Genomic DNA, 14157 nt, shown 5'->3' on the forward strand with positions numbered 1-14157 from the left:
ACATGTCTCCCCAAGAACCCTGATCAAAGCTATCTGACCAGCGCTGCAGACAGGGCCCAAGACTCTGCAAGAGATCCCGAGCCCCTGCAGAAAATTCCAGCGAGGAGGTTTCCAGGGGCAACTTGCTCCCACCCCCACCATTGAGCCAACCCGTGCCCCTGGGGCAGGAATATTCCCGGCACAGACATCCCCCAACAGGACGGGCAGGGCAGAATCCAAGCCAGTCAGGGCATGCCTGCTCTAGGGCAAGTTCATGAGCAGACTCCCAATGGAGCTCCCCTCCCTGGGTACTGACCTGCGTTCCCCACCGCAGACACCTCCGTGAAGTTGGGGCAGAAGACGGCGTAGTCAAACTGGCAAGGCTGGGGCACAAGAGACACAGCATCAGCACAATGGCCATGCCAGCATAGGGGGTTGGTGCTGCAGCCTTGGGCGGCCCACATTGGGGTGGATGGAGGGGAGGAGGATGAGCAGGGGATTCAGCTCCTTACAGGAAGGACCTCGGCTACTGGCTCAGCATCCGTCATTATTCCTGCTGGAACCATTACAAACCAACAGGGGTGCATCTGGTCTAGAGGGTAGCCAGGACGCCTGGGTTCTATTCCTGCAGAGGCTACTGGGCAAAGCAGCCAATCAGTCAGTCACTGGAAACTGTCCCTTCCCCTTCTATTTTCACTTCTGCCACAAACAGGGGCAAATCCAGACCCCAAGACTCTATCCCGGGATCGCTCCCGGCCACTGCGCAGGGAGGCTGGAAGACCCCTAGAGTCCGGGCTGTTACAGGAGACAGAGGTGGACTGGACTCTAAGGGGCATGGCTGGGGGACAAGAGCGGGCCACTAGCACCACCTGGTGGCACCCTGTGGGATGTGTCAAAGCAGGCCCTGAACAACCAGGCAGGTGCAGGCCAGGCCCCACCTGGGCCAGGCCCCACCTGGGCCAGGCCCCACCTGGGCCAGGCCCCACCTGGGCCAGGCCCCACCTGGGCCAGGCCCCACCTGGGCCAGGCCCCACCTGGGCCAGGCCCCACCTGGGCCAGGCCCCACCTGGGCCAGGCCCCACCTGGGCCAGGCCCCACCTGGGCCAGGCCCCACGGCTCTGAATCCACCTGGCACGTCAGATCCATCTGCCAGCTCCTGCCCGAGGCCAGCATTACCCCATGGCACAAAAGGGGAGAACGAGGAACAGAGGGAAACGACTTAGCCAAGGGTTGGGGCAGAGCTGGGAACAGAACCCAGGAGTCCAGGCCCCCAGCCTGAGCTGGATGCTGGCAGCCTCAGATACCCGCATGCACCATCTGTAACCACCCTCCCTCAATTCAAATCCATTTGATCTGCTCCCCCCACATGGGCCAGGAGGCCCATCTGCTGCCAGCCCATTTTCTGCCCTTACCAACCCACCTGCCCGGCACCAGCCCCCCACCCACCAGCTTGTATCAGGCAGGGACCCAAGGCACCGACAGTCTCACCAGCAGCAACTTGAGCAAGGCAGCTGTGTCCCGGTCCCCCGTGGCGTTGAAGAGAAGCACCCGGACCTCGGAGCCGCTGCAGACGAGAAGGGACCAGCCTGGTCAGCTTGGGGGCTCTTGCTCCCAGCCCCACTTCGGAGCTGGCTGTGCTAGCAGCTGCCACCTCACAAGGCCCAGGAAGTCCAGGAACCCCAACCCAAGGCCTGTCCCACCAGGGTCCCTTCCCCATCTGCCCTGGTGTCCTGGGACCATGCAGGTTGCTGAGACAAACCTCAGCCCTCCTCCCCTTCCCGGCCTACCACCTCCAAACATACCCTGCTGGGCTGGGGCCCGCCCCCCTCCAGCAGGGAAAGGCAGGTGCTGCTCGCACCCTTGGCATGGCTGATGGGCAGGCTCTCCGCCGCAATGGGCCACAGGAGCCTCATTCTCAACCCAACAGGCACTTCACTGGGAAATCCCCACATAAGCCTGCTCCCTCCAGCCGCCCTAGGTGGGGCTCAGGCAAAGTCTGTGACAGCAGAGCGACGGATTCCCCTCCCCATCCCAGTGCCTCCTTACTCCACAGGCTTCTCCTCGTTGAGGGCTGCCTGGCGGAACCAGCGCACGCAGGCCTGCACGCTGCTGGTAGTGTGCGCCCCGTCGACGTACCACGTCACCGGCCCGTGCTGCAGCACCTGGGTGCGGCCCAGCCACTCCGTGTCCCGTAAACCTGGGAGGGGAGAGGGGGCTATGAGGGGCCAGGCCCACGCAGCAGGGACTCGCAGCCCCCTACACGAGCCACAACCCCGCACAACCACCCCCGTTGTTCAAGCCAAGTTACCAGCTCCCTGGCAGGCCCGACCCAGCTAAGTTATGGCAGCACGAGGGGAGTGGGGACAAAGGGATCAGAGACCGGGGGGCGCTGGTGTCATAAAGCAGGCCTGGCTTGTTAGAAGGCTGGGAACTGGCATGGGGCCCTGCTGACAGCACTGTGACCCATCCACTCTGGGGCCTGTGCATAGGTATGTTCATCCCACCCAGAGCCATTCCTGCCATAAAACCTTCCAGGGGCATTTCACTGGGGAGACCCCAACACCACCAACAGATCCCCCCTTCCCCTTATTCTGGTACCAAGCTCCCCCAAGCCCTGCACTGTGCCAGCCCAGCCTGCTCCCTAACCCCCCAAGGCGGCCACGGCAGCCAGCCTCACCCATTCTAGTGCTGGCTGTGGGGGCACCGGCCCTGTGCCGCGGAGGCAAGGAGCCCGACAGTGACTCGTTATGCCCATGGCCTGCCCACCTCATAGTGTGCTTACTCCCAATGGGGCAGGTACTGATTGCAGAGACCCCACCCAGCCCAACCCTCCTGGGCTCCTGCCCTCAGACCAGCGGCTAGGGTCATGGTGTGGGCCGGCCCAATGCTCCCGGGGAGGTAGGATGGTGCAGTGGTGAGGGGGCCAGCCTGGGACTTGGGAGACCTGATCTCAATTCCCTGCTCTGCCACAAACCCCTGTGTGACTTTGGGCCAGTCACTTGGTCTCCCTGTGCCCCGTCGGTAAAACAGGGGTAACAGCCCTGCTCTGCTTTTGGTTGCATGGATAAACCCATTATATATTGAGGCTACTGTAATATGCCCAGCTAGTGACTGCTTTGCACTGCCCAGGGACCCCACAATGGGGCACAGTACGGGGGGTAATAGCGGAGCAGAGAGAAGGCCCCTCACTCTGCAGCAAGGGGCAGAGCAGCAGGCAGCCTCCCAGGCCAGGTGGCGGAGAGACAATGACCCTTAGCCAACAAACAGGCTGGGAAATACCCAGCACGGGAGGCAGGGGGAGGTCGGGTTGGTGCTGGAGGCTGGTGATGTACAATCGCCCTCAGCACTTGCTGGCAGCCCAGGAAGCAACAAGCTCCTAAGGGTTAAAACTGAGGAACAGGAAGAGCTAAAGGGCAGCAAGTTCAAAATGTCAATGCCCGGGGTGGGCTGGGGGCAGAGTCCGGGGCCTTGGCGGTTACGGCCCACAGCGCTTCGTTATCTCCAACGAGCGGCAGCTCCGGCCTGATCCCAGTTAGCCAAAGCCAAGGGCAGGCACTAGCCAGGGACCCACAACAGAGCACCCAGGAAATGCCCAGGACACGCAGGGGGCACCGGAGCAGCAGTGGGGGGGTGGAGGGGACGACACCCACGTCCTTACCCTGCACCATGGAGCCGCTGGGCCTGAAGGCAGGTGCCAGGGGCACGGGTCTCTTGCCTAGCAGCTCAGCACTTGGCTGCAAGTCCTTCAGCTCCCCAGTACCTGAAAGATGGAAGGCGGGCTGAATCACCATTCTAACAGCCCCACATGGCCGCCTGTAGCCCCCTCTCCTCACACACGATTGGACTCCAGTCAGCCTGGTAGAGCCACCCCGGGGGTATATTCCATAGAAACGAGGGTGGATTGATTTAAATCAAGGTGACTGAAATCACCGAGTGGAAAACCTCAGTTCAAATCGTGGATTTTCATCAAGGGTTCCATTTGCACTTCGGTTCTTTTCTAGAGACAGGTGCATCCTCGTGGGTTGATACAAGCATCAAGGAACTTTCACATTACATGCGGTAGCTCTTTTTGCTCCCCAGGAGAGTATACGCTAACTATACACATTTACTTAAGCAATTATGTAGCTTCAGATTCTTGTTAATTGCATATTTTTAGTATGTTAGAAAATGGTGTCTGCTGCATTGCTTCTATACTAGATAATTAGCACTTTGCTCATGATTTGTGTCAAGCTGCATTAGGACAGTACCTGGAATTGCACTACACACAAAACAGCACATCACATTTAGTTTTAAACAAAACCACCTTTGATGATTTGGATACACAAATTGCAGTGTTTTTTCGTGAGGTAGAGAGTGTTTCCAGGGTGGGTGGAGTCCTAAATACTCATAATTTGAAAACTGAGCCAATCAGAGCTCAGGTCAGGAGACGCTATAAAATAGGGGCCTGAGACCTTCCAGGGGGGTCACTGGAGGTCCTGATGAGCTACACGATGGGGTCTCCTGAACTCAGAGGCTGGGTCCCAATACCTGTGATGACTTTGCCAGTCTCATGCACCCAGCAGCATAGCCCCTGGGCCCCCCCACAGGATCCAGCCCTTAACACATTACGCAACCTATCACATTGATAACACTTGTCCTCCAAAGTTAGATGTTTTTCCCCTGGTTCTTTCTTTGCATAGAAAAGCAGCCTTGAACTCTAAATCTTTATAGAGGCTCTTCTACACTGATTTTGAATTGAAATGTTTTTAAAGGGTTTAAAGACCTTAACATATTTTGTATTAAATTCACATTTCATTTTAAACAGGTTTATTTTTAAAAAGAAAAACTTATAATTTAAATAAAATAAAAACTATCCCAAGTATCCTACACCCCTCGCCAGCAGGGCTCCCCTTAGCTTAGCCCCCAGCACGCTGGTAACTTGCTGGCTCGTATTTGCTGGGTGCAGAGAGCCCTCCCTCCCAGTCTCCCATAAAGTCCCAGCCAGAGCTCCTCACCCTCGACACACACAGGGCACTTGGGAAAAGAGCAGCACCAGGCTGGATGGTCACATGCTGCATAAGAGCGGCCCGCCTGGAGCCCTGCGAGCACAAGCACTGAAGTGCAACCCAATCAGGACTTTCCCAGAATCTCCTCGGAGAGACGCCCCAACCAAGGAACTAGAAGCAAGGGCTGGAATGTGCCGTTCAGCGCAAGGAGGGGCGGCCCCAGCCCCCTAACAAGCTCCCCCCTTCCCATACGCACAAGCTCCCCCGTGCCGGGGCCTTGCTCCTTACCCTGATACCCCTGCCGCTGCAGCCAGGCCCGTGAGAGCTGCAGGGCCAGAGTGGCATTGCATCGCTGGTGCTCGCCCGCCAGCCCCAGCTGAAGTGCCTGATCATCCTCTTCGAAGGCTCCCAAGTCAGGGCACAGGTAAAGCGGGCACTGCACGGAGAGAGGGGGCAGAGGGTGAGTCCTGCCCAGCTCACCCACCTCCACGGGGCAGCTCCACCAGCTGACCGAGAGCCCCCGATGGGTTCTGCAGAGCTACAGACCAGGCAGCAGCGACTGAGGTAACCCCACCCCCGGGCCCTGGCTCGTATTCATGGGTCGTCACGTTTCCACCTGGCCCTGCCTCTCCAGGTATGGACCCCGAGGGGCGCCGGCACCAGCAGCACCCACACTCAGCTGCTGCACAGGAGAAACGGGGGCACCCCTGGGATCACAGGCCCGGGGCCACCCTGCAAAGGATCCAGAGTGAGGAGGGGCCACAGGAGCCCAACCCTGCCTGGGGAGGAGAGAGGGGGTTGGGACCCCAGGCCTCTGGCCAGCACCATCCACGGGGGCAGGAGCCATCTGACGTCCCAGCCCCTGCACCGGGCGTGGGTGCAGCAGGGAGAGTCATCTCCCCGACCCAGGGACAGCAGCAGGAGGGGGCAGGGGAGGCATGTATATAACAAGAACTCACCGAGCTCTCCCTGGCTCGCACCCTCAGCACCTCCAGGGGCCGCTCAGGCTGGGGCACTGTGAACGCCGGCACACCAGGCTGAAAGCAAAGCAGATGTCGTCAAGGGCAGCCACCCAGCCTGCCACCCAATGCCAAGGCCCCCCCATCCCCATGCAGACACCTGGACTCCAGTGACAGGCTGCTGGTCTGGGGCAGACCTGGACACCCAGGGGTGAGCTAGGACCCCTCACTCAGATTCAGAGCTTGCCCCTCAGATGGGCCCCCACCCCCCCAGGCTGCCCTGTGCCCTCTGGCTTGGGACCAGCCTCCTGCACCAGGGGAGTTTCACTTCCCAGATGTGGGCAGAATTGGTCCTGCTGAACCAGGACCAGCCCGCTCAAGGCTGTCAGAGACCCCCTCTCCCCACAGAGCCCCATGGTCTCTACCTTGAAGATGCCCCCTTTCTGCCAGGCAATCTTCTCAATGGTGTCCCCCAGGATGCTGGTGTGGTCGATCCCCAGAGAGGAGACCCCGCACACGATCGGCTTCCTGTAGACAGAGAGAAGGTGAGAGCCCAGCGCCAGGACTCCCGAAGGGCGGGCTCCTCTCCCCAGCTCTGCAGCCAGCACCCAGGAGGCCCCAGAACTCAAGGCACTGGCTGGCTCACTGGATCGGCACAGAGCCTTTCACCTCCCGGGCTACGGCTCACAGCGAGCCCAACATGGCTGGAAGCTTTTATCACCTCAAGGACAGTCAATGGCTTCCCTGGCCAGGAGTCCCCATCACAGCCACCAGGACTGGGACCCTTTGTCAGCAGAGGGGTCAAGAACTGACCGAACTCCCCTACCGGGCCCAGCTGGGTTGAGGCCCATTGACTCACCAGCCCCTGCCCAGGCTGTCCCTGCTCTGGGGAGAGCTGGTGGCTTCTGCATGCGAGTTTCACTCGGAGGCAATAAGGAGGCGGGCACCTGGACCCAGTGCCAGGCCCAGCCTGCTCCTACCTGATGATGTTGGTGCAGTCGTAGGCACCCCCAATGCCAACTTCCACCACAGCCAGATCCACCTGGAGGGGAGACCAGAGCGTGCTAAGGGACCACCTGTGGCATCCGTGCCCAACACGCAGGAGACAGAACAGCCCCATGGCACAGCCCTGAGCAGGGACAGAGGGCTCAGCACCCTTACGCAGGGCATGCTCTACTCACAGCAGCCCTTCAGACACATGGGACCCTGGCCCAAACACACGAGGCAGGGACAGGCTCCGATCCAGACTCTCAGAGAAATGTCCCAGCAACGCACAGCTACCCAGGTAGCTGCCCGCATGCCAGACTGCAGCAGAAAGACATGCACGTAAGAGAGCATGAACCCAGGACTTCTAGCTACACACGCACAGGCCTCTGCCCTGGAGGCTAGAGGAGAAGCTCCACTCTCTCTCAGCAGTATTACAGCTTTTACCCTGTGGGCTGCAGCCACTAGGGGGCAACAGTCACACACACAGGCGGTCCCAGGTGGCAACTACAGCTGTGCAGATCCCAGGACTCTCCTACTCGGCATCCCTGGGAACGGAACCAGGAAAGGAGGAAAAAAACATGGGAGAGGAAGGGTGGGAGAGACAAAGGCCCCTGGCCCCATCCCAGCAGCAGATGGCTGGGTAAGACTGGGGCCAGGGAGTGACAGGGCCCCGGGCTCCGGTGGCCAGACCCTCACCACCCACAGCTCCCACTACAGCCTATCAGGGCTTCAGCCACTTGGCACCGTGGGGTACTGGCAGGAACTTAGCCATCCGCCCGGAGGGGAGGGAGTGCCATACCTTCTCCTGCAGGAAGACGTGGAAGGCCATGATGGTGAGGAAGCGGAAGTAGGCGGGCATGCTGGTGTGGCCGGGGTCCTGCAGGACAGACCGTTATCTCAGGGACTGCAGGGCAGCACCTCTACCCCAGCCCCTTTGCTAAGCCACAGCCACAAGCACACTCCTGCCACAAGACCAGCAAGGGACTGACCCTTCTCCCAGCGCTGCCGGCCTCCGGCCCAGCCCCCAGGGCAGGAGCAGAGACACGGCACGTCCAGGGCCCAGCTCATCTGAGAGATTTACAAGAAGAGTCAACTTCGCCACGCAGCTGGGGAACTGAGGCACAGAGCGGGGAAACTGACTTCCCAAGGACACCTAAAGGTCCTCTGCTGTAAGCACTAGATAACCCGCCCACACCCAATCCCTACAAGGAGCCAGCCTGGGGGCTGCGGTCTGACTTTGCCTGGGCCCCCTCTGGACCCAGGAGCATAGACTCTGCTACTGTACCAAAAGGGGGGGCTCCCCTAGCATGGGAACTTACTGGCCTGGTCGCGGGGCACACTCCTGCCGAGGAATGGGTGTTCCAGTGCCTTGTACAGGCTCCAGGAGACAGCAGTCGCTTATACCCACCCGGAGCAGCAGCAGCCCCCTCCCAGAGCTCCCACCACACACACCTTGGTCTCCTCCAGCCGGTTATACACCTGCCAGAAGTACTTGCTGAAGAGCTCCTTGCTGATCGGCTGCCCGTCGATGCGGATCCTCTCACGCACCTGGACCAGGTGGGGAGAGCTGGGGTGATGGGAGAACAGACTGTCAGCACCCGGGACAGCTCCCCCATTCCACCCACCCTGGGGTGCCACTCAGCACCCTGAATCCGTCCCCCAGGAGCCACCGGGGCGCCCACCTGTAGAAGCCTGTCTTCAGGCCATAGTTGCGGAGGATGCGCTCCGTGAAGGCACACGTCGAGCCCTGGAAGAAGAAGTCGGCAGCATTAACCATGGAGCCAGCCCTCCCCAGCAGCCCCCAGCAAAAGGGAGCCCCCTGGAGTCCCCCTCATCCCCACTGTACCAGTGCCGCTGTCCTAAACCTCCAATACCCGCACCCTGAGCGTCCCATGACCCATCACACGGCCGAGTTATTTCCCCTCTCACCCTATCCTGCTGCGTGCTGGCCCATCGTTTCCCCCTCGCCCTGCGCCCCACAGAATCCCCTCACCCCAACGTGCCCCGTTCCACCCCACACCAGTGACCCACGCAACCCCACCCCAATGCCCCCGCTTACCTTGCCCTTTGTCCCAGTTACGTGGATAATGTTCAGTTGATCCAGGTCTTCGACCTGAAAGACAGAGGTTAACAAACCCATGAGAAGGGGGTCAGGGCTGGGGAGACCCCCCCGGCCCGGGCACTGTGCCAACATAGTGGGAGGGCTCACAGCCAGTCCCACCGAGCAGAAAGGCCAGTACAGCCTGGGATGCTCATCCCCCCCACCCCGCCCTCCAGCCATCCCTCGCCACAGAGCGGCACTGAGAGGGCTCTGCTCAGCCAGGGAAGGGGACATGACAGCTCTCACCTTTAACCCACTTCGCTCCAAGAAGCCTTTCATGGCCTCCAGCTGCACCTGGGGGTCTCCTCTCTCCCGCTTCACCTGGTCCAGGTAACTGGCGTTGGTCTGGAGGGTGTTCAGGGTCCGGATGGCATCCTGGAATGAGACTCACAAGATGAGGCACAGATCAGCTCTCCGCTCGTAGGAGGGGATGGTGGCCAAGAGCCAATGCTCCAGCCCCCTGTGCGTGCTGGAAGGGGGTCTCCTGCTCACCCACAGAGGAGCCCCTGGACCTACATACTAAGCTCAGGGGCTGCCAGGCAGCTCAAGCCCACACTGCTCCCAAGCATCACTGGCTCCCAACACACAGCTGCCAGCCTTTGCTCTTCTGGGGGAGGGCGACCTTACCGACCAGGCTTCCCCGCCGTCAGAGCCCTCATCACAGGTGGGAAGATAGCCACCTCCAACCCCAGTGCCACCCACCCAGCCCATCTCCACACCAGGGCCCTCCCAGGTGAAGGGCTCATCAGTCACCTCCTGTGCCAAGAGCCTCGTCTGCCCTGCACCAAGAGCAGTGCTGAAGCGTGACAAAGGGGAGCAGTAGGATCTCCCTCCTCTCCCTGCCAGGTGAGCGCTGATCAGAGCACGCCAACCCCAGCTTTCGCTTCCAGCCAGAGCAAACAAAGGCTGAGCTCAGGGCCCAGAGGGGGTGCATCACTCCAGGCAATACGCTGCACCACTGTTTACTCACACGCTGGAGGGTGAAACATAGTGGCCAGGCCAGAACCAGCCACTAGCTCCGTCTGCTCCACAGTGGCCCTTGGATGCATGGGCTGCATTCAGAACAGTAGGACTTGCACACAGCTAGCTTGTCTTGCCCCGCTATCATTATGGGACTGCAATTACACAGTCCCAGGTACAGTGCTTAGAGCAGAGGGAACTGAAATCCAGTGGCCTTTAGAGTTTTCCCCACTAGCTAGGTGACTGGCAATGCATCTCCCTGCCCTGTCTGCTCAGACCAGACTCGGGGGCCAGGGGAAGAGACACGACTGATAACTCTTTAAAAATACACAAGATGAAGGACCACAAAAATAAGGGGCACAAGCGACACCCCAGATGAGCGATCCCCACAGAGGAAGCGTCTCAGCAGTAATTCAGAAAACATGACAGGCAGCTGCCAGAGGAGGCAAGAGAGGGGGAAGGTGCGCAAAATCAGCTCTGATAACTATGTCCAAGGCACGGAGAGTGGGGACAGAGCATACCCCGATCACGAGATGAGCCCCAGGAACGCAAGCTGGAGCACTGGTGTAACAGAGCCCCAGGGTGTGTTGGGTGGGTCCAAGGGCAGTACAATCCGCCCACAGTCTACACCAGAACACTTTAAGGGCAATATATTTTCACCCATTGCCATTACTAACATTAGTTGTATTGCAGTCGTGCCTAGAAAGCCCAACAGAGACTGGGGTCCCATTGTGCTAGGCATGCCAAACATGCATGGGAGAGACCCTCTGCACCAAAGAGTTTACAGTCTAAACAGACAAGACAGTCAGTGTGAGAAGGGAAACTGAGGCACAAAGAGTGCCTCATCATGGCAGAATCAGTACCCAGGGTTCCTGACTTCCAGTCCTGTGCCCCAACCATGGGACCACAGCAATAGTATCTGGAGCAGAGCATTTAAGGGCTATATAATCTCACTCGCTTTGATCACAGCACTGTCTGAGTCAGAGTGTTTTAAGGTCCTGGTTTTCCAAGGCCCAGAATAGCCTCTTTAAATGCTGATTAATACATTTCCCAGGGTTGGCTTTAGTTCCAGTATGCCTTGTGCAGAGTAGCAATTTATTGGGGTTTCTTAAATTATCTCTGGGGGTAGACTGTGCAGCTCTGGCAGGGGCTGGACGGTAACCAGATCTACTCCCCACAATTCACCTCTATAAAAAGCACTAGCCATGCTCCTGCAGATACATGTGGCTATTTATACTGGGTGGGATAGTGTATCTCCCAGGGAGCAAAGATACCAAACGCCCTGTCCGCTTCTTGCCTTCTCTCAGCTGAGCCAGACGGAATCAGGTTTTCCCCACACTGCACCAGAACTCCTGCTCTCCCCACATCATGCACTGCTCCCCTTCTCCAACCAGGACAGGAAGCCAGCCCACGACCTGTGGTGACCCCAAGAACTTCCCAGCTAGACCCAGGCACACGGTAGCTCATGCAGATTATTATTAGGCACTATCACGATACCCGGGACTCCCGTCATAGACCAGGCCCTGCTGTGCTAGGTGCAGTACAAACACTTAATGAAGAGACTGTCCCTGCCCCAGGGACCGAAACCCACCTCCATCCTTCATCACTATTACTGGTGACTACTGACATCGGGACACCCAAACCTGACACGACTCAGAACTCAGCCAGGTGTTAAGGCTGTGAATCCCATGTGATCCTGACTCACTTCCTGCCCAAACATCATTTAATTAGACACAAAGACCCCTCCACATTATGTTCATGATGGAGCTGCCCGGTCAAAGTTGGTTCTAAGGGTAGAAATCACAGTTTCCACATGAATGTTGAACATGGCTACGTCCCAGACCCTTCTGACTTTACAGGAGGAGCCCAGTAAGCAACACAGCAAGCGCCAGAAAAAGCGAGCGAAGACATTAGCCGGGTGCAGCCAGCCACGTTAATGGTGCTTTGGAACATGATTGTTTGCGTCATCGGACATTCTGATTCCAATTCAGCTACCTTCATGTTGCTTTAGCTGTGCTTCACGCATTTCACTCCTCTAAGACCATCCAGCATCTATTAACAGTCCCTGATTTCCATATATTCAAAGCCCCTTCGTTTGAAGAGAACACGCACATACAGCTCTGCAGCTCACATAGAAGAGCGCTCCGATGTAGAGACCTTTTCTACAGGGCATTCTCAGGATGCAGTTTTCAAATGTAACTAAGTGATAGTTGACAAATCAGTTTTTCCCCCCCAAACTGAAGTCCAATCAACCAGTGCCAACCATTTTCGATGTTAAGATTCAAATGTAAGCTGTTGTGATGAGAAAAAAAAGTGATATTGTTATTTGTACAGAAGTGATTTCATTTAATTTGACAAAATGCAGGAAGTGCAGCTGTACTGGTTTGGATGCAGGCAGAGGATGAAGGAAGGGCACCTGGTGAAAGCAGCAGAGCAGAAGAGGGTGATAGGAAAGAGATGCTGAGGATGCAATGGATGGATTGCAGCAAAGAAGATGGTATGCAAGTGGACCTCAGCGCTGCCTTGGACAAAGACGGTGGATGCTTGCATGACAATCCAACTCAAGTTGATGGGATAAGGGTGATTTCATTTATTCACAAAAATGAAAGGAGGACTTGTGGCACCTTAGAGACTAACTCATTTATTTGAGCATAAGTTTTCGTGAGCTACAGCTCACTTCATCGGGAATGCATCCGATGAACTGAGCTGTAGCTCACGAAAACTTATGCTCAAATAAATGGGTTAGTCTCTAAGGTGCCACAAGTCCTCCTTTTCTTTTTGCAAATACAGACTCACAGGAGTGCTACTCTGAAACCTTTCATTTATTCAGAGGTTTCCCCCACAAATCCGAAGTTGGCTGAATGATTTTCCCCCACGTACTTCCTGACCTTTGTTTGAAGTATGGTGCCTGTTGCTGAAAGCCCACTGAAATCAAGGGAGTCTTTCCCCTGAGTTCAATCAATGGGAAGAAAGTTACGAAAGACGGAAGACAGGGAGTTGTAAGTAGAAACCATTACGCAAGCTGGGCTATTAGGACCTACGAGGAAGAGAGCCCGACCCCAGTCACCCTGTAATGCATTTTAAGCCCATCGAGCCCTTCGCAATGTCAGTATGAGGCACATCCCCGAAAATAAAAACCAGAAGGGGCGAGGGGTCGGGGGTCACCCACTGAGGTTTTGGCCGGAGGGGCTGCTCTGCATCCCCCAAGTCCCCCAGACAGCGTCAACAGCCGTTTATAATCAGCACCGACCCCCAGCACAGCACCCCGCCTCCACGTGTGCCAGATGCCCCCCCCAAAGCCCTCAACCCCCCCCCACAGAAACCCTGTATATAAACCGCGACGTGCCCACCCCCGCCCCCAGCTAAAGACACGCGCCCATGCCCCATGCAGCGCTGCCCTGCCCCCCCGCCGGGCCCCACGTGTCCCGGCTGATGTAACCGGGCCGGCCCCACGCCGGTACCTGGTACTCCATCCTGGGCACGCGGGCCGGCCGGGTGCTGAAGCAGCGCGCGCCGCCGGCCGCCACCAGCCGCAGCGCGCAGTGCAGCGCGCGGAGCCCGCGAAAGCCCATCCCGCCTCCCGCTGACAGGCGGCCGCCGCCGCCACCGACGGGCGCAGCTCCCCACCCCTCCCACTTCCCTGGGGGGTGCGCCCGCCCCGCGAGCCACCGCCAGCGCGCAGGCGCGGCAGCGTGAGCCCCGCCATCTTTGTGAGGGGCACTACAGGGCGGGAGAGAGCCCGGGCAGGGCGACGGCCGCCATCATTGTGAGGGGCACCGCATTCTCTTAAAGGGCAACGCGGTCTCCCATTTACTCATTAGGGCTACCATGTCCCCTACAGCAAAGGGGGTGGGGGGGGGGGACATAATGCTGATCTCATACACAGTGATCAATTCCCTCCCCCCAAAGGGCCCTCCCACCCCCACCCCCCAATAGCCGCATTAGAGAAGAGAGGTCAGGTCCCGCCTTGGAGAGGCCTCATGTCCCCATAGTGTCTACAGAGGAACATCCCCGGATAAAACCACGTTTGCACATTCGCTGCTTAGTATCTAAAGCCTTCCAGGGCACATGGCAAGGAAAACCCGCCACTACACAGGGGGCACTCTGCGCGCTGCGGCTTTCAAGGTCAGCCGGCACAGAAGGGCAGCGCAAAGTCCAAGCAATCCTGCTAGTTCAATAAAGCGGT

At 58.2% G+C, this 14157-nt stretch overlaps 1 protein-coding gene across 3 annotated transcripts in view; it reads right to left on the minus strand.

Annotated features, from left to right (window-relative positions):
- Window positions 1-13615, minus strand: part of FPGS (folylpolyglutamate synthase) — a 43219-nt gene extending 29604 nt beyond the window's left edge. For all 3 annotated transcript variants that reach the window (XR_012155297.1, XR_012155296.1, XM_073314758.1), the window contains exons 1-14: window positions 13433-13615; window positions 9258-9386; window positions 8970-9023; window positions 8593-8657; window positions 8363-8477; window positions 7710-7787; window positions 6904-6965; window positions 6349-6451; window positions 5924-6001; window positions 5253-5400; window positions 3638-3739; window positions 2026-2176; window positions 1468-1543; window positions 296-362 (exon numbers count right to left, since the gene is read on the minus strand). Coding sequence is in view for 1 of the 3 variants with exons in the window: in XM_073314758.1 (XP_073170859.1) it covers window positions 296-362; window positions 1468-1543; window positions 2026-2176; window positions 3638-3739; window positions 5253-5400; window positions 5924-6001; window positions 6349-6451; window positions 6904-6965; window positions 7710-7787; window positions 8363-8477; window positions 8593-8657; window positions 8970-9023; window positions 9258-9386; window positions 13433-13543 (1339 nt within the window). In the remaining 2 variants the exon portion in view is untranslated. The remainder of the gene's footprint in view (window positions 1-295; window positions 363-1467; window positions 1544-2025; window positions 2177-3637; window positions 3740-5252; window positions 5401-5923; window positions 6002-6348; window positions 6452-6903; window positions 6966-7709; window positions 7788-8362; window positions 8478-8592; window positions 8658-8969; window positions 9024-9257; window positions 9387-13432) is intronic.
- Window positions 13616-14157: the final 542 nt, after the last annotated feature.

The sequence above is a fragment of the Lepidochelys kempii genome, chromosome 16, assembly GCF_965140265.1.
Source record: "Lepidochelys kempii isolate rLepKem1 chromosome 16, rLepKem1.hap2, whole genome shotgun sequence".
In the NCBI taxonomy this organism is placed as follows: Eukaryota; Metazoa; Chordata; order Testudines; family Cheloniidae; genus Lepidochelys; species Lepidochelys kempii.